The 24,399-nt window shown below is 46.7% G+C and overlaps 2 protein-coding genes across 4 annotated transcripts in view; both read left to right on the top strand.

The window, feature by feature from the left end:
* Positions 1-9,118, top strand: part of LOC141047277 (uncharacterized) — a 1,035,999-nt gene extending 1,026,881 nt beyond the window's left edge. For 2 of the 3 annotated variants that reach the window (XM_073542304.1, XM_073542305.1), the window contains exon 7: positions 4,982-9,118. In XM_073542304.1, the coding sequence (XP_073398405.1) occupies positions 4,982-6,846 (1,865 nt within the window). In that variant the 3' untranslated portion in view covers positions 6,847-9,118. The remainder of the gene's footprint in view (positions 1-4,981) is intronic. The other variant, XM_073542303.1, reaches the window with a different exon arrangement.
* LOC141047339 (uncharacterized) overlaps positions 1-24,399 on the top strand; it is a 944,519-nt gene that overhangs the window by 19,199 nt on the left and 900,921 nt on the right.

The raw sequence follows: 24,399 nt of genomic DNA, 5'->3' as shown, positions 1-24,399 counted from the left end.
AGGATAGAGTTCCTAGGGACGAAATTCTGTCTAATTTGACACTGGTACATGGAGCATCGGCTTTCCTAGCAGATTCCTCTGCAGATTCCGCAAGGTTGACAGCTAGAGCGGCAAGCCTGTCAAATGCGGCAAGACGAGCCCTGTGGCTTAAAGGGTGTCCCGGAGATTTACCATCAAAACATAGGTTATGTTCCATTCCATGCGATGGCCAATTCCTCTTCGGAAAAAAAACTAGAAGAGATTTTGGAACATGCGGGGGATAGGAAGAAAAGCTTTCCCCGATTTCCGGGAGAGCTTTAAAAGCAGCCCTTTCGGAGGAGATTTAACAGGGGTTGTCCCCTGGGAGATAGAAAAAGCTGGGACTTTAAAGAAAGAAGAGGATCGGGCTATATGTTTAAATGGCCCTCCACTTCCTCCAAAAATTCTCCCCAATGACATTGGGCCGGAGGTAGGGGGAAGGCTTTCTCTCTTCCTTTCTGCCTGGGAGAATATCTCCCCCAGTACATGGGTCCTAAACATAATAAAGGACGGTTTAAAAATAAAATTCATCCGTCCGCCCAGGCATACCTTTATAATGACACCCAGAAGGAAAGCCCAAGGGCAACAGCTGGCCCTGGAGACGGAAGTCTTGGGACTAGTGAAAAAACAAGTCCTACAGGAAGTCCCAGTGCAAGAAGAAGGAAGGGGGTTCTACTCCCCCCTCTTCTTAATACAAAAACTAGACTGCTCTTGGAGAACCATTGTCAACCTGAGGAGACTCAATCAGTGGGTAGACAATTGCTCCTTCAAAATGGAGTCAATCAACACGGCCACAAAGATCCTGTACCAGCATTGCCTCATGGCAGTGATAGACTTAAAAGATGCCTACTATCACATCCCAATTCATCGGGAGTATCGGAAATACTTGAGAGTAGCGCTCTATGTCCAGGGGCAGGTGAAACACTACCAATACGCAGCCCTTTCGTTTGGCCTTTCTACAGCCCCCAGAGTATTCACCAAAGTGATGGCCGAAGTAATGTCTTCTTCGTTCCAGGGACATAGTGATCGTCCCATACCTAGACGACTTTCTTGTAATAGGGAGGTCGGAGTCCCACTGCGCACATCAAGAGAAGGAAGTGATAGCAATTCTAGTAGGACTAGGATGGATAGTAAACATCCCCAAGTCAAGGATAACCCCAGTAAAAGAGCAGTCCTTCCTAGGGTTGATATTGGACTCCGAGCAACAACGCTGCCTCCTACCAGAGAGCAAAGTGACCAAGATAAGAGGCCTATCTCGCACAGCAATACAAAGACCAAATATGACACTGAGGAACGCAATGTCCCTTTTTAGGCTCGTTGACATCATGCATACCCGCAGTAGCATGGGCGCAGTACCACTTAAGGCAACTACAGTGGGAGGTTCTGTCAGCACAGAAGCAATTAAAAGGGCATTTAGAAGGCAAACTGTCTCTCAGTGGCTGTAAGAGATTCCCTGCTCTAGTGGACTGTAGAAAAAAATCTAACAGCTGGTGTCCCGTGGCAAAAACCAGTCGAGGACATCATTACAACAGACGCGAGTGCCACAGGATGGGGAGCACACCTGAGATCCCACTCAATACAGGGGACCTGGTCCTCGCTAGAAAAGGATCACGGTTCAAATGTAAAAGAACTATGGGCAGTGGAAAAAGCCGTGAAACATTTCCTTCCTTTACTTCGGGGCCGCCACACCCGAGTCATGACTAGTCATCAATCACCAGGGGGGAACGAGAATTCGGGGCCTCATGCAAATATCAGATCTACTCTTCCAGCTAGCAGAGCAACATCTGTTAGGCTAGCTTCACACTAGCGTTTATTCGACGCATCGCACGGCGCCGCTAAGCCCCGCCCCCTGCCCGCCCCATCCGGTCATCGCCGCCTACTATCGCACATGGACGCTTGCGATCTGCGCACCCTATCTTTAGCATAGGGTGCGCTGGCCGTGCGCTAGTAGGATTTTGGCGTGCGCTGCACACTTTTGAAGGTGCGCCGAACGCAGCATGTTGCATTTCGGCGCGCACGGCGCACCTTCAGAAGTGCGCAGCGCACGCCAAAATCCTACTAGCGCACGGCCAGCGCACGATCTGCGCACCCTATGCTAAAGATAGGGTGCGCAGATCGCAAGCGTCCATGTGCGATAGTAGGCGGCGATGACCGGATGGGGCGAGCAGGGGGCGGGGCTTAGAGGCGCCGTGCGCTTCATCGAATAAACGCTAGTGTGAAACTAGCCTTATCCATCACAGCACTGCACATAAAGGGGGTAGAAAATATACAGGCAGACTTCCTGAGTCGCAGGCACCTAAGACGAGGGGAATGGTCCCTAAACCCCCAAGTCTTCCAACAAATAGTTCAGGCCTGGGGCAAACCAGAAATAGACCTGTTCGCTACCGCACACAACTGGAAGGTCAGGAAGTTCTGCTCACTAAATCCAAGAGAAAACCCCTTCGCAGTAGATGCCCTACAAATACCCTGGAAGTTCATCCTGGCCTATGCATTTCCCCCGATAACAATGATCCCAGTAGTGGTCAGGAAAATCAGGGAGGATCGAGCGAGAATAATTCTTATAGCTCAGTTTTGGCCGAGGAGACCTTGGTTCTCCCTTCTGAGACTCATGTCGGTGACATCCATGGATATTATCGGAGATTCCAGACCTGCTTTCCCAGGCACCAGTGGTTCACTCTCAGGTGAAGGGCTTTCATCTAGCAGCCTGGAATTTGAGAGGGCGCTACTGAGTCGCCAGGGATTCTCTCCAGGGTTAGTCTCCACCCTGTTGAAAAGTAGAAAACCTATAACATCCCAAATCTACGGTAGAACATGGAAAAAGTTCCTAGACTTCCTGGGGGGACCCTTGGGGGATGTAGCGCCAGTGGGACCTATCCTAGAATTCTTACAGTCTGGGGTTAGCCACAAACACACTCAATGTCCAAGTCTCAGCTATGGGGGCCCTATATAACTGCAACTTAGCAGCCAATAGGTGGGTGTCCCGATTCATAAAGTCCTGTGGCCGGTCATTATCCCAAAGATACCACCCTGGGACCTCAACCTAGTCTTAGAGGCCTTAACCAAAGATCCCTTTGAACCACTACTAGAGCTGTCACCAAAGCTACTTACACTTAAAACTGTCTTACTGGTAGCCTTAACATCAGCCCGAAGAGTGAGCGACCTACAAGCTCTATCTCTATGTCCTCCATATACACAGATCTTGGATGACCGAGTGGTTCTAAGACCAGACCCGGCCTATCTCCCCAAGGTAGTCCAAAAGTTTCATAGGACTCAGGAGATCTCCTTGCCATCTTTCTGTAACAATCCTAGAAACCCTGGGGAGCAAAAGTTCCATACATTAGATGTAAGAAGAGCCATAGTGCAATATGTGTCAGTAACTAGTCAGTGGAGGAAAGATCAGTCCCTTTTTGTAGCCTTTCAGGGTAGTAGAAAAGGGCACGGGGTAGCTAAGAGTACCATTGCCAGATGGATCAGGGAGGCCATTATGTTATCCTACTCCGCAAGTGGCGCTCCGGTTCCAGAAGGCATCAAGGCTCACTCCACCAGAGCCATGGCTACCTCCTGGGCAGAGAAGGCTGAGGTATCGATTGAACAAATTTGTAAAGCCTTTAATTGGTCCTCACCTTCCACCTTTTTTATGCACTACCGACTTGATCGGTCTTCCTCTACTGACCTAACCTTTGGTAGAAGGGTGCTGCAAGCGGTGGTCCCTCCCTAAGGTGTCTTATTCTACAAAAGTCTCGTGTACCGTCATGGGAGACGGGAAAACACCAAGGTTACTTACCGGTAGCCAGTTTTTCCGGAGCCCATGACGGCACCTGTATATTCCCCCCCTTTTTCACTTCTTTGGTGTGCACTATAGTTTGAGTGCTTTTTTTAGTTAGATATAATGTGGTGATAGTTTTACCATGTGTACTAACCCGGGGGGCCTCTCATGCTCTGTAAACCAACTGAAGTGAGGGAGAGGTACCGCCCCTTTTATCTTCAGTAGGGTTCCTGTCCTGACTGGGCGGATCCCCTCTCTCGTGTGCCGTCATGGGCTCCGGAAAAACCGGCTACCGGTAAGTAACCTTGGTGTTTTCGCCTAATTAACATTGATTGGTTTCTTTTTTTTCAATATTTGGGAGGCAGCATAAACAAACAGTTGAACAACATGCATTACTGGTTCATCCTATAAGGTTTACTATTAGACTGTGAACTATCATTGTCTTGGTAAATACCGTATTTTTAGCTTTGTAAGACGCACTTTTTTCCCCCACATTTGGGGGGGAAAATGAGGGTGCATCTTAGAAAACGTGCATGCCTTACCGATACCGTGGGTGTAACCGCAGGCTGGGATGAGGGGGTGTGCGGTGTCTCCGGCTGCCCAGCGGGTGATGAAATCTCATCTCTCGCGATTTTGTTCCCGAGACCACCATCTGCACATGCGCCGCCCCTGGCGGCGGCCATATTCCCAGAGACCACCGCACATGAAACCGTGGAAGTGCCAGGGCTCTGGCCTGTTGCAAAAATGTCAGCAGAGCCTCAGGCAGCGCCAGACTTCCACGCAGCACCGCTGGGCACTGGAGACACCTGCAGCATCGGCAAGCAACCGCCGGGGATCCCGGAGACATCCTGCAGCAGTGTGCTGCACATCGGAGCCTGCGGCCTGCAGCATCACCCCCACTCCTGCCTCCTCCAGCAGGGACCCTGGGACCCCGCTTCACCGCAGCTTTCCCCTGGTAAGCGATAAGATGCAAGGATTATAAGAAGCACCACATTTTATTAAAAAATATTTTTTTCTTATTTTTCTCCACAAAACTTGGGGTGCGTCTTATAATCCGGAGCGTCTTATAACCTGAAAAATGTAATTAAATTTTTTTTTACATAGCTTGCCATTTTTATGGAAAGTTTAAGTAGAAATGTTCAAAAATATAAAACTCAAGGATATTTTGTTACAAAAATAATTTTTTTTTTATCTTAGCAGATGACTGTGCCAGGAGATCAGAAGAACAGCTGACATCTTCAATTTTTAAATCTGATGATCTTGAGACCCTACAAGATGCAACAGAAGTGAATGCTATTACTGTAGATATACCATCATCCCTTCACAGCAAAGATCTGTCATATGATCCTATGGAACAGGTCCCATCTTCTGATTCATTACCAACTACTAAGGAAAATCCAAGTCACAAAAGAGGCATTAAAAAGCAAACTGCTCCTAAAGCAAAGAAGTCATTTTCATGTTCAGAATGTGGGAAATGTTTTAAACAGAAATCTGTGCTTGTTAGTCACCAGAGAGTTCACACAGGGGAGAAGCCTTTTTCGTGTTCAGAATGTGGGAAATGTTTTACACAGAAATCTGTGCTTCTTCGTCACCAGAGAGTTCACACAGGGGAGAAGCCTTTTTCGTGTTCAGAATGTGGGAAATGTTTTAAACAGAAATTTGTGCTTGTTAGTCACCAGAGAGTTCACACAGGGGAGAAGCCTTTTTCCTGTTCAGAATGTGGGAAATGTTTTAAACGGAAAGGGAATCTTCTTGAACACCAAATAAATCACACAGGGGAGAAGCCTTTTTCCTGTTCAGAATGTGGGAAATGTTTTAAACGGAAAGGGAATCTTCTTGAACACCAAATAACCCACACAGGGGAGAAGCCTTTTTCCTGTTCAGAATGTGGGAAATGTTTTGAACATAAATCTGTGCTTGTTATTCACCAGAGAGCTCACACAGGGGAGAAGCCTTTCTCCTGTTCAGAATGTGGGAAATGTTTTGAACATAAATCTGTGCTTGTTATTCACCAGAGAGCTCACACAGGGGAGAAGCCTTTTTCCTGTTCAGAATGTGGGAAATGTTTTCACCAGAAATCGCATCTTGTTAGACATCAGAGAATTCACACAGGGGAGAAACCTTTTTCCTGTTCAGAATGTGAGAAATGCTTTAAACAGAAATCGGAGCTTGTTATACACCAGAGAGCTCACACAGGGGAGAAACCTTTTTCCTGTTCAGAATGTGGGAAATGTTTTAAACAGAAATCACAGCTTGTTCGTCACCAGAGAGCTCACACAGGGGAGAAGCCTTTCTCCTGTTTGGAATGTGGGAAATGTTTTGAACATAAATCTGTGCTTGTTTCTCACCAGAGAGCTCACACAGGAGAGATGCCTTTCTCCTGTTCAGAATGTGGGAAATGTTTTGAACATAAATCTGTGCTTGTTTCTCACCAGAGAGCTCACACAGGGGAGAAGCCTTTTTCCTGTTCAGAATGTGGGAAATGTTTTAACCAGAAAGGGAATCTTCTTAAACACCAAATAACCCACACAGGGGAGAAGCCTTTTTCCTGTTCAGAATGTGGGAAATGTTTTAACCAGAAAGAAAATCTTCTTATTCACCAAATAACCCACACAGGGGAGAAGCCTTTTTCTTGTTCAGAATGTGGGAAATGTTTTAACCAGAAAGGGTATCTTCTTAAACACCAAATAACACACACAGGGGAGAAGCCTTTTTCCTGTTCAGAATGTGGGAAATGTTTTAAACATAAATCAGAGCTTGTTTGTCACCAGAGAGTTCACACAGGGGAGAAGCCTTTTTTCTGTTCACAATGTGGGAAATGTTTTAACCTGAAAGGGAATCTTCTTAAACACCATATAACCCACACAGGGGAGAGGCCTTTTTCCTGTTCAGAATGTGGGAAATGTTTTAAACAGAAATCAGTGCTTGTTACTCACCAGAGGACACACACAGGGGAGAAGCCTTTTTCGTGTTCAGAATGTGGGAAATGTTTTAAATCGAAAATAAATCTTGATCACCATCAGAAAACTCACACAGGGGAAAAGCCTTTTTCATTTTCTTAATGTGGGAAATATTTTACTTGGAAATCAACTGTTAATAAACATCAGAGATGTCACATAGGGGAGAAGCCTTTTTATGTTCAGAATGTTGAAATCTTTTTAACCAATATTGGATCTTGTTAAAGGGGTTGGCTCTTGTCATTCCTCATGTTTGCTGGCAAAAAGATAAAACTAAACTTAATTCCAAATGTAAAACTATACCCATAACTCACCCCCTTAAGGTTAGTCAGAAGGTGACTAATAGGAAAAAAACATATACTGCACGTTTCAGTATATAGAGTGAGGTGACGTATACACACTCACTCTCCTCATTTCTGCAGTTTTCATCGTTCTCACCAAAGGCAACTCATCAGGAGACTTTATTTAATATTGACTAGACAAAAAAAGCAAAAATCATGTTATCCAAAACGGTCAGAACACTAGCCATATATAGGGAGACCCCAGCCTTCAAACTATACACTTCATAAGTTTATAATCCTGACTGACCGCCATTGGAGTGGAATAGAAAGTATGTGAAAATATAACTATTGTGTTTTCCTCCTATAGGGACTTGCCCTAGTTTGGAATTGTAACAGTAGTCAATTAGTAGAGCAGGCAAATTGTCTAAACTCAGTTTTCAGATGGCCCAATATATACCACTCAGGGAACACTTACCTACTCCAAAGATCATTAGCAGCTTGTAACTAATGGCCATGCTGCGGTCTGTCAGGGAATGAGTGCAATATCATCATAAAGACTAGAGATATGTGCAGCCATAATGTCTGGGAGATTTAGTATGAATATAGAAATTATCCCTGGAGCATTTAAGTGTTCCCTGAGCGGTATATACTGCATTTTCACATACTATCTATTCCTGACACTGGAGTGACTTATAAACTTAAGACGTATATAGTTTGAAGTCTGGGATCTGCCAATATGTGGCTACTTTTCTGACTGTTTCTGATAACATAAATGATTTTAGGTTTTTCTTTGTCTAGTCTCGCTTGAGTATTGAGTCAATATTAGTCTCCTGATGAGACGTCTTTGGTGAGGACGATGAAACCCGTAGAAATGAGAGGCTTGGAGAGCGAGTGTGTATACGTCACCTCACCCTATATACTGAGATGTGGGGTATGTGTTTTTGCTATTAGTCACCTTCTGACTAACCTTCAGGGGATGAATTGTGGGTGTAGTTTTACATTTGGTATTAATAAAGTTAATCTAGGGTGGGCCATTTATAAAGATGCAATCCGAAATGGCCAACTTCAAAATAGGTAACCACCCATCTTGAAAAGTTTTCCCCCTCCGATATACAACAGAACCACAAACAGGAAGTTGATATAACCAGCCATTCCCATTTATTTTAGGTTTATCCATATAAATGGCCCACCGTGTGTGTATGTATGTATAATTTATATTATCTCAATGGTGTGCATGCTTCCCCCCAACCAGCAATCAATTGGCTCCTTAGAATAAATAGCAAAAAAAAAAGGGAAACAGCACAAAAATAATAAAGTGAACTTTAATGCCCAATGGCGTGACGATGTTTCGGATGTAAAATCCTTTCTTAGCTTCACTATTCCCACCTTCGGATATATTGAACATCAACAGAGAGCAGCCGCGGCCCTGGCTTCAACTGCCTCAGGATGTTCAATTTGTCCGAAGGTGGGGACAGTGACTCCAGCACTGATTGGGCATAGGGCTCACATGACATAAAAACCTCAAGAGACCCAAGAACGCAAGTGCCAACACCACTGAAAGAAACTGCCAGAATGGGAAGTTTGTATAAGTGTTCTTATTTTAAAAGGACCAAACATGAGGAATGAGAAGTGTTTGGCCAAGTAGTGGACAATGTTTTTAAACATCAAAAATCCCACACAGAGGGAAGTCATTATCATACTTAGAGTGTGGGATCAAATACTTATTTCTCACTGCAAGATGCAAATACATTTATATTGTTTATACTATGTGATTTTCTGGATTTTATTTTTGATATTTTATCTCTCAATGTTAAAATTAAACTACCCTTAAAATTATAGACTGTTCCTGTCTTTGTCAGTGGGCAAACGTACAAAATCGGCAAGGGATCAAATAATTATTTCCCCCAAGGGAAAATATTGGGATATGAAAAGAATAACCCAATTTGATATAAACAAACCTGTTTTTATTATAGTAGAAATGTATTAAAACTGTATTATAAATAAGGGTGATAAAAATATGATGATGAATGTGTTAGAAAGATCTTAATATAAATAAGATCCCAATGAATAGACCAATAAAATTTAATTTCACTGTGTCCTTGTGGAGTAAGAGTGTTTAGTTTATAAATCCAAAAGATTTCTTTCTGACTTAGTTATGCAATGTGATTCTGAACCTGTGGGGGAATCTCCTCTACGGGGAATCTTTTTATTTGTTTGTAATCTTTATTCTGTTTGGTAGTGGAGTGAAAGCCCATGTTTGAGAAAGCCCTATTGAATATTGGAACGATGAGTTCCCATATATAAATTCTCACATGAACATATAATAACGTATATAACAAAACTGGTGAAACATGACATGGGACTTTTGATCAGGAAAATTTCATCTGTACAATTAAGGGTAAATTCAGAGACCATGGCAGATCGAGTGACAACATAGACAATTTTTGAAAGCGCATTTAATGATTTTATTCGGAAGACACGCCACTTTTAGCAAATCTTCCATTTTTATCTTTCTTGGTGCTAGGACATTTTTCAACATTGGAGCGCTTTCAGATGTCAAAGGGGTATTGCTAGGTAATGTTTTTCCCCACTCCAGCTGTCTGACATGCTCACGATGCTCCTCCAGAGTATGTGAGTAACTCAATATATCATCCCGGTAAACTACCACAAATCTACCCACCAGTGAGAAAAACATACTTTATGAAATTTTCAAAGACTTCCGAAGCATTGCTTAATCCGAATGGCATCAAACGTTCAATATGACCCTCAGATGTATTGAATGCTGTCTTCCATTCTTCACCATGGTGTATAAGTATGAGGTTATATGGCTCTCATGATGAGTTTGTAAAATCACTTATCTCCAGAATAATTGGTTAAACAGGTCAGGAAAGGATAGGGATTGAGAAATGTGATTTTATTACCGTATATACTCGAGTATAAGCCAACCCCCCCCCCCCTAATTTTGCCACAAAAAACTGGGACATTTTATTGACTTGCGTATAAGCCTAGGGTGGAAACTGCAGCAGTTACTGGTAGATTTCAAAAATAAAAATATATACCAATAAAAGTAAAATTAATTTAGACAGCAGTAGATTAAATGTTTTTGAATATCCATATTGAATCTGGAGCCCCATATAATGCTCCATACAGTTCATGATGGCCTCATAAGATGCTCTATACAAGATACGCCCCATATGCTGCTCCATAAAGGTTATGGCCCCATAAGATGTTCCATAGATTATGCCCCCATATGCTGCCACATAAGATGCCCCTTATGCTGCCCCATAACATGCTCCTTAGATTATGCCCCCATAAAATGCCCCATATGCTGGCCCATAAGATGCTCCATAGATTATGCCCCCATATGCTGCCCTATAAAATGCTCCATAGATTATGCCCCCATATGCTGCCCCCATAAGATGCTCCATAGACTAGGCCCCATATGCTGCCCCATAAGATGCTCCATAGATTATGCCCATATGCTGCCCCATAAAATGCTCCATAGATTATGCCCGTCATGAGTCCACCGGTATGTCACGGACAGAGGGACGCGACGCACTGCCGAACGGCTATCACAGGCGCAGGGGGGCTTATCTTAGTTATCCCACCGCTGGCACCATGTGACAAAAAAAAACAGCAAGCTAGTCTTGCCCTAACAATTTATCGCAGGGGGGTTATTTTGGATGCCCCACCACTGCTAACAATCTACCATGAACTGCGGGGATTTATGTATATCCCAGTGAGGGAATTATAAATGCTCTGGCCACAGCCATCCACTTAGCTTATAAAATCCCTTTCCGTCACAACCAGCAGTACCCGGGGCCCAGATCACACTTCGCTGCCACCAGCTACAATTCACTTAATCAATGGTTTAATTTAGAGGGTCCGTAGCAATCCACAAAATTATCTTAAAGGCACGTGTACGTTCGTTCTTAGCACATGAAGGCAGACTAATAAATTTTATAATTTCCCCAAAAGGGGGCAGCGATTACACAGATAAAAGGTGTTACAAAGTTGAGACAGTAGGTATGTACAATGCAAATATCAAAATAAATGTGATTAACATAAGGATCAACACTTACAGTTGCTTAATGGTCTTTAGGCAAGCCATGTGGGGAAAGAAGGCGGAGCCACATGTCTCCACTCATCTGGGGTTCTTGTCAGCACGGACTCTGCAACTCGACTAAGGCTCATTTCAGGGGTGGAGTACCTTATAGGTTTGGATTTGTGACATAAAAGGGGCTGTCTGGAGAGGGTCAGCCCCCTTCTCTTGGAGTTATAATCTAGGTACAAAACTTACAATAACTCCATCTCGTAGAGGGTACCCCGTATAAACTCACATGGTATCATTCTTTGTAGTTTGTTGAATACAATAATTAAAAACCGAACATGCAGTAGTTATGACACCGTTTAGAAGGAATCCATTTCTGGGGGTGCTGGAACCGTGAAAATTATGGGTCAGAACGTCGGTTTCGTGCCCTACGCAGAGATGTGATTTTTATATCTCTGCTGCGAGCGAGGTGCACGCTAGAGCTTCTTTTAATATTACCCATAATGATCCAAGCACATGGTTGAGAACACAAGAAGGAATCCTTTCCTGGTTAATTAACATTCCGTGCAGGGGGAAGGGAAGAGAGATTCCTCACTGTGATCTCAGATTACACATCTGCAAGCAGTGAGAGACTGGTGTGCTGTGGGGGAAGAGGGGGGGTCACAGGAGCTGACAGGCAGGGTCTCATCTGTGGTTTAATGATCAGGTAACCTTAGATCATATCTTATCATTACACCCCCATAAGATGCTCCATAGATGATTATGCCCTATTTGCTGCCCCATAAGATGCTCCATGGATTATGCCCCATAAAATGCTCCATAGATTATGCCCCCATAAGATGCTCCATACATTATGCCCCATATGCTGCTGCTAGAGTTGAGCGACTTTGGTCGGATCGGGTTTCATGAAACAAAATTTGTTTCAGACGAAACTGGTCCGACTAGGGCAAAAAAAAGTCGGAGTTTCGTCTGAAACCCGACCCCATTGCAAGTCAATGGGGAATAAAAGTTGGCATTGAGTGGATGACATTCATCCACTCAATGCTGACTTTTCCTGTGTCTGTGTTTAAGACAAATTAAATGAAGATAATACCAAAGAATTTGATTGCAATCATTTTCAGAAAGAAACTGAGTATTATTTGACAGAATTGCAGGGGTGTCAATACTTTTGGCCACAACCGTATACTTACCCCCTCCTGGCGCGGTCTCCCTTCAGCGGTCATGTTCATGACTTTAATGAGCGGTACCACGTGACCGCTGATGGAAGGGATACTTGGGAGAAGCGGGGGGGCTGCAGAGACGTGCCAGGGGGTAAGTATGATCTGACACTCCCCCGCCGACCCCCTGACATATATGACTCGCGTATAAGCCGAGAGGGGGACTTTCAGCCCCAAAAAATTGGCTGAAAATCTCGGCTTATACGAGAGTATATATGGTAATCTCTCTAAAATCCAAGCACGGACGCTGCCCACCATCCTTTTAAGAAAATCCAACCCCCCACAGCCACTGGAGAGGTGGATTGTCGTATATGAGCCTTAGGGCTCATACTCACTGGTGATAAAATCGGATGAGTGCAATCCGATTAAAAATCGGATTGTACTCTGACCAGTGTTTTTCAATGGGTGACAGCTCATTTGCGATTTTTTTTTTTTTATATTCTCAGCCGAAATGGGATTGAGAAAAAAAATTGCAGCATGCTGCGATTTTCAGGTAAAAATCGCCAATGCAAGTCAATGGGTGCGAAAAAAAAATCTGACAGCACTCGCAACATTATATAAGAAACATTATATAATGTGTGTGTGTGTACTATATAAAGAATATATCTATAATAAATATATGTAATATATTTCGAAGATATATGTAAGTATAAATACACAAAATATATATTTTATATGTAATATAGTCTATATATACAGTGTGTGTGTGTATGTGTGTGTGTGTATATATATATATATATATATATATATATATATATATATATATATATATATATATATTAGCTGAAGAGCCTGGTGCTGCCTGGGCATTGTAACTAACTGTGATTAGTTATAGCAAATTATAATTATCCTCCATCCCATAGTCCCGTGCCCATATACCCATCATACATATCCGCGATCCCATAGGCCCGTGCCCATATACCCATCATACATATCCTCCATCCCATAGTCGAGTGCCCATATACCCATCACACATCCTCCATCCCATAGTCCCATTCCCATATACCCATCAAACATCCTCTATCCCATAATCCCATGCCCATATACCCATCATATTCGCCATCCCATAGTCGAGTGCCCATATACCCATCACACATCCTTCATCTCATAGTCCCATGCCCATATACCCATCATACATATCCTCCATCCCATAGTCCCGTGCCCATATACCTGTCATACATATCCTCCATCCCTTAGTCCAGTGCCCATATACCCATCACACATCCTCCATCCCATAGTCCCGTGCCCATATACCCATCACACATCCTCCATCCCATAGTCCCGTGCCCATATACCCATCATACATATCCTCCATCCCATAGTCCAGTGCCCATATACCCATCACACATCCTCCATCCCATAGTCAACCATTATGACATCATAATGAGCGACGGCGCTTGCAACCTATGATGACATAATGAGGGGCAGGGCATGATACACACTTTTTCCCCATTATGTAGATAGGGGCAAAATTGTTTGGTGAATTGGAACATGCGGGGTTAAAATTTCGCCTCACAACATAGCCTAGGACACTCTCGGCGTCCAGACGTGAGACTGTGCCAAATTTTGTGGCTGTAGCTGCCACAGTGCGGATGCCAATCATCAAGCCCCGTCCCTCATTATGATGTCATAATGGTTGCTATGGCGACGCTGATGTCATCATAGATTGCAAGCCCCGCCGCTCAGTATGATGTCATAATGGTTGACTATGGGATGGAGGAAGTGTGATGGGTATATGGGCACTGGACTATGGGATGGCGGATATGTATGACTGGTATATGGGCACGGGACTATGGGATGGAGGATGTGTGATGGGTATATGGGCACGGGACTATGAGATGGAGGATATGTATGACGGGTATATGGGCACAGGAGCTTTATATATTAGATATATATATGTGCGTGTGTGTGTGTATATATATATATATATATATATATATATATATATATATATATATATATATATATATATATACACTAGTTGTTTCCAGCCAGCTAACGCTCGGCACGCTCATTGCTATCTAATTAACGCTGCTGGTGATTAAACTAAAGTAAATAATGACAACATTCAATAGCGCTTACGCAGGTGGTAAATTAAATTAAAATTAAGTTAATAACAATAATCATTAAAAATCTGAATAATACTAATGATACATTTTACTCAGTGTAAAGTCAAAAACAAACTGGATTCAGTAAGATGTGCATTTTTTATTCTTTCCAGCATCTAAACAAATTTCATAACGAAACAAAATGTGGTAATGTGGGGCAACGGAGCCTCATGTGGTAATGTGTGGGGACGGAGCCTCGTGTGGTAATGTGTGGGGACGGAGCCTCGTGTGGTAATGTGTGGGGACGGAGCCTCGTGTGGTAATGTGTGGGGACGGAGCCTCGTGTGGTAATGTGTGGAGACGCAGCCTCGTGTGGTAATGAGTGGGGACGGAGCCTCGTGTGGTAATGTGTGGGGACGGAGCCTCATGTGGTAATGTGTGGGGACGGAGCCTCGTGTGGTAATGTGTGGGGACGCAGCCTCGTGTGGTAATGTGTGGGGACGCAGCCTCATGTGGTAATGTGTGGGGACGCAGCCTCGTGTGGGGACTGAGCCTTGTGTGGTAATGTGTGGGGACGCAGCCTCGTGTGGTAATGTGTGGGGACGGAGCCTCGTGTGGTAATGCGTGGGAACGGAGCCTCGTAAGGCAATGTGGGGGAACGGAGCCTCGTGTGGCAATGTGTGGGGACGGAGCCTCGTGTGGTTATGTGGGGGGCGGGATTATGTGTGGTAATGTGTCAGAGGGCGGGATTATGTGCGTTAATGTGGTGGGGGCGGGGGTTGTGTGGTTATGTGGTGGGGGGCAGGATTATGAGCAGTAATGTGGTGGGATTATGTGTATTAATGTGGGGGGCGGGATTGTATGGTGATGTGGTGGAGGGGTGGGATTATGTGTAGTAATGTGGTGGGGGGGCGGGATTGTAATGTAAAATGTACTGTAAGGCATGATTTTGCAGAACTTTCTAGAATCTCCCATTGCTACACACTGTGGAGACCAACCTGTCATGTAGCTGCAACACCCCCTCTTCCCCCACAACACACACACCAGTGTCTGCCTGCGTGCAGTTCTGTGAAACCTGAAACTTAAGTGAGAAATCCTCTCTCTCCTTCCCCCCCTGCTCAGCCAGGAAGAAGATTCCCCCTATTGTTCTCAACCATGCGGCTGAGTAAAACTATGAGAAATATTAAGAGAAGTTCCGGCCGTGACAGAAAAATGAAACTGACATTTCTGTGATCGGAGTGGACCCTGCTTCACTACGAAGGCTCTTGCGAAGTTCTTGGACCTCCAGAAACTGAGATATGGATTGCTCCCAAATGGGGTGTCCTATCTAGTGCATATTTGATGTTGTCTTGTTAGGTTCGATAAACCACAAACAATGACACCCTTTGTGAGTTTATACGAGCTAAGTTTTTAGTAAAATTTCAACTTAGAGAGTAAGGGTTGGAACCTCCTTAACCGGACCCTTTTGCTGAGGTCACACAGCCAAGACCATAAGGGATGCGAGGGGACATTGAGCTCAGTTGGAGCTTCAGAGTCTACTGACAAGAACCCCAGATGAGTGGAGATGTGTGGCTCCGCCTTCTTTCCCCACATGGGATGCCTAATACCAACTAAGCACATGTAAGTGTACTTTCTGTCTCTTCATCCATGTTGTTTCATACTTCATACGACGGCGCTTGCAACCTATGATGACATAATGAGGGGCAGGGCATGATACACACTTTTTCCCCATTATGTAGATAGGGGCAAAATTGTTTGGTGAATTGGAACGTGCGGGGTTAAAATTTCGCCTCACAACATAGCCTAGGACACTCTCGGCGTCCAGACGTGAGACTGTGCCAAATTTTGTGGCTGTAGCTGCCACAGTGCGGATGCCAATCATCAAGCCCCGCCCCTCATTATGATGTCATAATGGTTGCCATGTCGACGCTGATGTCATCATAGATTGCAAGCCCCGCCGCTCAGTATGATGTCATAATGGTTGACTATGGGATGGAGGAAGTGTGATGGGTATATGGGCACTGGACTATGGGATGGCGGATATGTATGATGGGTATATGGGCACGGAACTGTGGGATGAAGGATATGTATGTCGGGTATATGGGCACAGGAGCTTTATATATTAGATATATATATGTGCGTGTGTATATATATATATATACATACACTAGTTGTTTCCAGCCAGCTAACGCTCGGCACGCTCATTGCTATCTAATTAACGCTGCTGGTGATTAAACTAAAGTAAATAATGACAACATTCAATAGCACTTACGCAGGTGGTAAATTAAATTAAAATTAAGTTAATAACAATAATAATCATTAAAAATCTGAATAATACTAATGATACATTTTATTCACAGTGTAAAGTCAAAAACAAACTGGATTCAGTAAGATGTGCGTTTTTTATTCTTTCCAGCATCTAAACAAATTTCATAACGAAACAAAATGTGGTAATGTGGGGGAACGGAGCCTCGTGAGGTAATGTGGGGGAACGGAGCCTCGTGTGGTAATGTGTGGGGACTGAGCCTCGTGTGGTAATGTGTGGGGACGGAGCCTCGTGTGGTAATGTGTGGGGACGGAGCCTCGTGTGGTAATGTGTGGGGACGGAGCCTCGTGTGGTAATGTGTGGGGACGGAGCCTCGTGTGGTAATGTGTGGGGACGGAGCCTCTTGTGGTAATGTGTGGGGACGCAGCCTCGTGTGGTAATGTGTGGGGACGAAGCCTTGTGTGGTAATGTGTGGGGACGCAGCCTCATGTGGTAATGTGTGGGGACGCAGCCTCGTGTGGGGACGGAGCCTTGTGTGGTAATGTGTGGGGACGCAGCCTCGTGTGGTAATGTGTGGGGACGGAGCCTCGTGTGGTAATGCGTGGGAACGGAGCCTCGTGTGGCAATGTGGGGGAACCGAGCCTCATGTGGCAATGTGTGGGGACGGAGCCTCGTGTGGTAATGTGTGGGGACGCAGCCTCGTGTGGTAATGTGTGGGGACGAAGCCTTGTGTGGTAATGTGTGGGGACGCAGCCTCATGTGGTAATGTGTGGGGACGCAGCCTCGTGTGGGGACGGAGCCTTGTGTGGTAATGTGTGGGGACGCAGCCTCGTGTGGTAATGTGTGGGGACGGAGCCTCGTGTGGTAATGCGTGGGAACGGAGCCTCGTGTGGCAATGTGGGGGAACGGAGCCTCGTGTGGCAATGTGTGGGGACGGAGCCTCGTGTGGTTATGTGGGGGGGCGGGATTATGTGTGGTAATGTGGCAGGGGGCGGGATTATGAGCGGTAATGTGGCGGGGGCGGGATTATGTGCGTTAATGTGGTGGGGCGGGGGTTATGTGTGGTTATGTGGTGGGGGGCGGGATTATGTGTGGTAATGTGGTGGGGCGGGATTATGAGCAGTAATGTGGTGGGGGCGGGATTATGTGTGTTAATGTGGGGGGCGGGATTGTATCGTGATGTGGTGGGGGGGCGGGATTGTAATGTAAAATGTACTGTAAGGCATGATTTTGCAGAACTTTCTAGAATCTCCCATTGCTACACACTGAGGAGACCAACCTGTCATGTAGCTGCAACACCCCCTCTTCCCCCACAACACACACACCAGTGTCTGCCTGCGTGCAGTTCTGTGAAACCTGAAACTTAAGTGAGAAATCCTCTCTCTCCTTCCCCCCCCTGCTCAGCCAGGAAGAAGATTCCCCCTATTGTTCTCAACCATGCGGCTGAGTAAAACTATGAGAAATATTAAGAGAAGTTCCGGCCGTGACAGAAAAATGAAACGGACATTTCTGTTATCGGAGTGGACCCTGCTTCACTACGAAGGCTCTTGCGAAGTTCTTGGACCTCCAGAAACTGAGATATGGATTGCTCCCAAATGGGGTGTCCTATCTAGTGCATATTTGATGTTGTCTTGTTAGGTTCGATAAACCACAAACAATGACACCCTTTGTGAGTTTATACGAGCTAAGTTTTTAGTAAAATTTCAACTTAGAGAGTAAGGGTTGGAACCTCCTTAACCGGACCCTTTTGCTGAGGTCACACAGCCAAGACCATAAGGGATGCGAGGGGACATTGAGCTCAGTTGGAGCTTCAGAGTCTATGCTGACAAGAACCCCAGATGAGTGGAGATGTGTGGCTCCGCCTTCTTTCCCCACATGGGATGCCTAATACCAACTAAGCACATGTAAGTGTACTTTCTGTCTCTTCATCCATGTTGTTTCATACTTGCATTGTACATATTTAATGTCTCAACTTTATAGCAACTTCTATCTATGTAATTATTGCCCACTGTAATGTAAAATGTCTATAAAGTATGATGTTTCCTGTAATCTTCTAGAATCCTCCATTCTATGAGAAAGTAGCCGGTCAGCTTTTGCAGCCCCCTCCTTTTGCCCCCCCTTAGCAGCTGTCTGTGTGTGTGCTCTCTGCCTGCATCTGAAACCTGATACCGGGCATCTCCTCTCGAAGCCGTCTTCTCCCCCCCCCCCGCACAGCTAAAGGGAAAAGATCCCTTTGTTCTGGCCACGAGGCGGGATGCAAGTATATGGGAAGTATTAGAACAAGTCATATTGCAAAATTCATACATCGCAGTGATATAATAATCACATTTCTGTGATCTGAGTGGACCCGGCTTCGCTACCGTAGCACTTGCGAATTTCTCGGACCTTCAGAAATTGAGATATGGATTGCTCCCAAATGGAATGCCTTAATTATGGCATATTTGGTATTGGCTTATTGGATTCAATAAATCACAAACAATGATGCCCTATGTGTGTTGGTACGGGCTTTTCTCGTTTATAGTTATCCCCCGAGCCACATGGGATGCCTAATACCAACTAAGCAAATGTAAGTGTTAATCTGTGTTTTTTTAATCCTTTTGTTTTATATTGCATTGTACATACTTAATGTCTCAACTTTACAGCAACTTTTATCTATGTAATTACTGCCCACATTTTGGGAATAAATGATAAAAATCTATTAGCTCTGTCTCCATGCTCTAAGAAACGAACTATGCGCCTTTTGTTAGATAATTGCTACTAATTTGGGGGTTTGCCACGGACCCTCTTAATTAACTCTTTGACTAAGTAAAGCGTGGCTGGTGGTGTGTGCGGTTGGTTAGGCTGGTTGGCAGTCTGGAAGGGTCTTATATTGCTGGATGAGGGGCTGCGGCCACAGCATTGATAATTCCCTTACTGCAGTAGTCTAATTGCCCGTGCACAACAAGCAGCCCATCCGGCGACTAATTATCCTAGGTGCAGTTCCCTGACCTGAGGGTAAGGGGGGGCGCCGGAGAGCTGCGAGTTCCAAAGTGGAACTGAGAAAGTGGGATATACATAAATCCCTGCAGTTCTTGGAAGGTTGTTAGCAGTGGTGGGGCATCCAAAATACCCCCCTGCAGTAAAATGTTAGCCCAAGATTAGCTTGCTGTATATTTTTGTCACATGGTACCAGTGGCAGGATAACTAAGATAAGCCCCCACTGTGCCTGAGATAGCCGTGTGCCGGTAGTGCGTCGCATCCCTCTGTCTGCTGACATATCCGTGTCAGTGGTGGGATTGTGACATATTGGTGGCAGAGTGGTGGGATATTCATAGAGCATTAGTGAATTGGTTTGAGCAATCATCCTGCTCACTAAAAACCTGCACGGTTCGTGCGGGAATCCTGCATCATAGGTTTTGGAGAATAGATTCAGTGGTTACTAGTCCTGAGACATTTTTGTGTACTTGCAAGTATTCCCTCCCTTTTTCTTCATTTTTCTTTTCTATCTTTTATTTGGCAACCATGGCGGCAAAAGGAGAACCCTGGTACAAACAGCAGAAAAAGGAAACTTGCTGGAGTATGCACGTACCGAGGTTACAAACAAAACCAGACCCCAACTGATCGCGGCTCTGGTGCAGCTGGACAACGACCAGAGCCCAGCGGGCGCAGAAGCTGGCCCACGTGACAATGGGGCTGCAGCAGAGGCTCAACTCATGAGCACTGGCCCAACATTCAACCAGAGCGGGGTGGACCCCTATCTGCAAATGGCCCTGCAGCAGATCTCCGATGACGACACGGACAGGTGCCTACAGCTGATCCAGGAAGCTCGGGTGAGAGCGGAGTAGCGAGCCGAGCGGGAGGCCCAAGCTCAGGCTGAGAGAGCTGAGCGCCAAGCCGAAGCTCGAGAGCCCATGAACTGGAGATGCTCCGACAAGGGGGAATGCCCCCACAGCCCGAAGCAGTGAGCCCAGCAGCGTCCAGAGTCCTAAACCCCGGCCAGAGCATTTTCCCGTGATGGAAAAGGACGGGGACTTGGACACGTTTCTGCGAGCCTTTGAGAAAGCCTGCAGACAGTACCAGCTGCCTAGAGACCAATGGGCAAGGTACTTGACCCCAGGGCTAAAAGGCAAAGCTCTGGAGGCGTTTGCTTCTCTTCCGCCAGAAGACGATGACGACTATGATGCCATAAAGCAGGCCCTGATTGCCAAATACCGACTGACACCTGAGATACCGGAAGAAGTTCCGGAAACTCCAACGTGGCCCACGCGATAGCTATAGTGATGTGGTGCAAGGACTCAGGACCCACTTTGACCAGTGGATCCATGGACTGTCAGTGAACACCTTTGAGCTGCTACGGGACCTGATGATCAAAGACCAGTTCCTGCATCTCTGCCCAGCTGAGGTCCGACAGTTCATCCTGGACTGCAAACCAACGAATGCGGACAAAGCGGCGTAGATCGCCGACAACTATGAGGCCAACAGGAAGCCAGAGACGCGGAGGCCAGTCACCACCAGCTGGAGAGGGGGTAAGCCTGCAACCAACCCCAGTGCCCCAGCTAGCCATCACTCCGGAGGCCCTGTCCCTGTTGCCAACACCAGGCCTACTGACAGTCGCCAGTGTTTCAACTGCAATCGGACTGGTCACCTCCGTCACACCTGTCCGGAAAAGCCGAAGAACCCCCCAGCCAAGGCCTCTGGGCCCAACGCCTCTGTTCTTTTGGTGGGAGGTGTGGTTGGGAGGATTGATGACATTCAACCCGTCCACGTGGGGGCCCGTCATGCTACAGGCCTCAAGGACAGCGAGGCTGAACGAACCCTCATCCGTCCTGGACTGGCGACCCCTGAAGAGTTTGTTGAGGGGAAAACCCTGATTGTCACCGGGATCAGGGGTACCCGCTGTCCCTTGCCAGTGGCCCGGGTATTCCTTGATTGGGGTCCTGGGAGCGGGGTGAGGGAAATGGGAGTGTCCGAAAACCTGCCCACTGATGTTTTATTGGGAAATGACTTGGGGAGGATGGTTGCCTACTATGTCCCTGACACCCCTCCCCAATTTGATAATAAGGGTAACGCTAACCCTGATGATGATGATGGGAAACTGAATGTGTTACCTGCTAATGCCTTGATGAGTAATGATGCAACTAACAACCATTCTCTCCCCAGGAATGATGCTGTTGGTGATGTAAATGTACCAACGAAATCTGATAACCATTCTTTTCCTAGGAATGATGATGATGATGTATCTGTGCCGACTGAACCTGTTAACCATTTCTTTGAAATGGTAGATGTGTCCACAGGTACCGAAGTGCTCAGTCCCGTCACTCTGCGGAGTGAGACGGCTGAGGAACCCCTGGCAGGAGCAAGCAACGGTAGTCAAGGAAATGGGGAGGTGCACGGGGACCATGAGGAAGGCAATGCCATGCAGCTGACCAGTGCCACTGAGGAAGGTAACTGGCCCATAAGTAGCACTGCTCCTGAAGTGTTGGGGGTGGATGGGGATGTAGAGCCCATAGCAGCACTGATTGGTGGGTCTGTAGAAATCCCTGGGGAGACAGCATACATAGCAGCTGTCACACGCAGCCAGAGTGCCCAGATAGCAGGTAGCGCCCTGTCTTCTGGACCCTCTTCTGCTACAGGAGAGACTGAACCAGAGGTGAACCCAGGGCAGGTTCCAGAGGGTCCCAGTAAGGTAGGGACCCTGACGTCACTTCTGGCAGCCTCCAGCAAGGAGTTCCAGGCTGCTCTGCACTCAGATGCAAGCCTGGAAAAATTGAAACACCTCGCCGAGACGCCCACCTCCGAGTCTGATAAGGAGAGGGTGTTCTGGGAACGAGGAAGGTTGTACCAGGAGACAGTACCCGGAGATTCCCAAAAGGAGTGGTTGAGGGAAAGACAGCTGGTCATCCCCCTACAGTTCAGAACTGAGTTGTTGCGGATTGCCCATGAGATTCCACTCGCTGGACACTTGGGGATCAGCAAAACAAAGGCACGGCTGTCTCAACACTTCTATTGGCCCAAGAAGGAGACAGATGTAGCAAAATACTGCCGCTCCTGTCACACCTGTCAAAAAGTGGGTAAGGCGGGGCCGGCTCTTAAGGCTGCCCTTATTCCTTTGCCGGTGATAGAGGAGCCTTTCCAGAGAATCGCGGTGGACATTGCAGGCCCGCTGGCCGTCCCCAGCAGCTCCGGAAAGCAATACATTCTCACCGTGGTAGACTACGCTACCCGGTACCCAGAGGCAGTAGCTCTGTCTTCAACCAGGGCAGATAAGGTGGCTGACGCACTGGTGACCATCTTTTCAAGGGTAGGATTTCCCAGGGAGATGCTTACCGATCAAGGGACCCAATTCATGTCTCGCCTAATGGAGGCTCTCTGTGAGAAAATGCAGGTGAAGCACCTGGTATCGAGTGCGTATCACCCACACACTAATGGTTTGTGTGAATGCTTCAACAGTACCCTCAAACAGATGCTCCGCATGCTGGTTGAGACCCAAGGGCGTGACTGGGAGCGGTACCTCCCACACCTGCTGTTCGCTTACAGAGAAGTTCCGCAGGCCTCGACGGGGTTCTCCCCCTTCGAGCTCCTGTATGGCAGGCGAGTCTGGTGACCCCTTGGGTTGATAAGAGAATCCTGGGAAGAGGAGCCAAACCCCACAGAAGTGTCCATTGTGGATTATGTCATGCACTTCCGTGACAAGATGCAGACCTTGACGCAGTTGGTGCATGACAACATGACGCAGGCTCAGGCTGACCAGAAGCACTGGTACGACCAGAACGCCCGGAAGTGGTCCTACCAGGTGGGTCAAAAGGTGTGGGTGCTGGTCCCCGTACCAACGGATAAGCTTCAGGCAGCCTGGGAAGGCCCATACGTCATCCACCAACAGCTCAACCCGGTCACCTACATGGTCACGCTTGACCATGCTCGGGGTAGGCGCAAGGCCTTTCACGTCAACATGCTGAAGGTGTACTACGAACGTGAAGCTTGCGTCCTGCCGGTCTGCAACCTGCCTGAGGAAGGTGAGGAAGCCAAGGCCAATGGGACCATTGAGGACATGGAGATAAGTGGTTTGCTAACCGTATCCCAGCGGTAGCAGTTGGTGGAAACCCTGGAACCCTTCCAGGCCGTGTTCACCAACCGACCTGGGAGGACGGAGTTAGCAGTTCATGAGGTGGACACCGTTTATCATGCCCCACTACGGCGAACACCTTATCGGATCTCTGAGGAGGTGCAACAGGTCATGTGTGAAGAGATCGATGAGATGTTAAGGCTGGGGGTGATTCGACGGTCAAAAAGCGTGTGGGCCTCGCCTGTCGTCCTCGTGCCTTAAAAGGATTGAACCACCCGGTTCTGCATGGACTACAGGGGGCTCAACGCCATCACAACCTCTGATGCACACCCGATGCCGCGCATCGAGGATCTGCTTGAGTGGTTGGCAAACATATCCATCATGGATTTGAGTCGGGAATACTGGCAGATTCCCTTGAGGCGCAGGAGAAATCCGCCTTTATCACCCCTTTTGGACTGTATGAGTCCACGGTCATGCCCTTCGGCATGAAAAATGCCCCTGCCACTTTCCAGTGGATGGTCAACTACCTGCTTCGGGGACTGGAGGAGTACACGGTGGCGTACTTGGACTACATCGCCATCTTCAGTTCCACCTGGGAGGAACACCTTCAGCACCTCCAGGATGTGCTCAAGCGTCTTCAGCAGGCAGGCCTGACTATCAAGTTGGGAAAGTGCCAGATGGGCATGAGCGAGGTCCACTACCTGGGGCACCGGGTAGGCGGGGGTTCCTTGAGTCCGGAGCCAGAAAAGGTGT

The sequence above is a fragment of the Dendrobates tinctorius genome, unplaced genomic scaffold (assembly GCF_039654945.1).
Source record: "Dendrobates tinctorius isolate UK_male_01 unplaced genomic scaffold, ASM3965494v1 ptg000126l, whole genome shotgun sequence".
Taxonomy (NCBI): Eukaryota; Metazoa; Chordata; class Amphibia; order Anura; family Dendrobatidae; genus Dendrobates; species Dendrobates tinctorius.
Note: the sequence above shows the minus strand (reverse complement) of the source record. Positions and strands in the feature narration are given on the sequence as shown.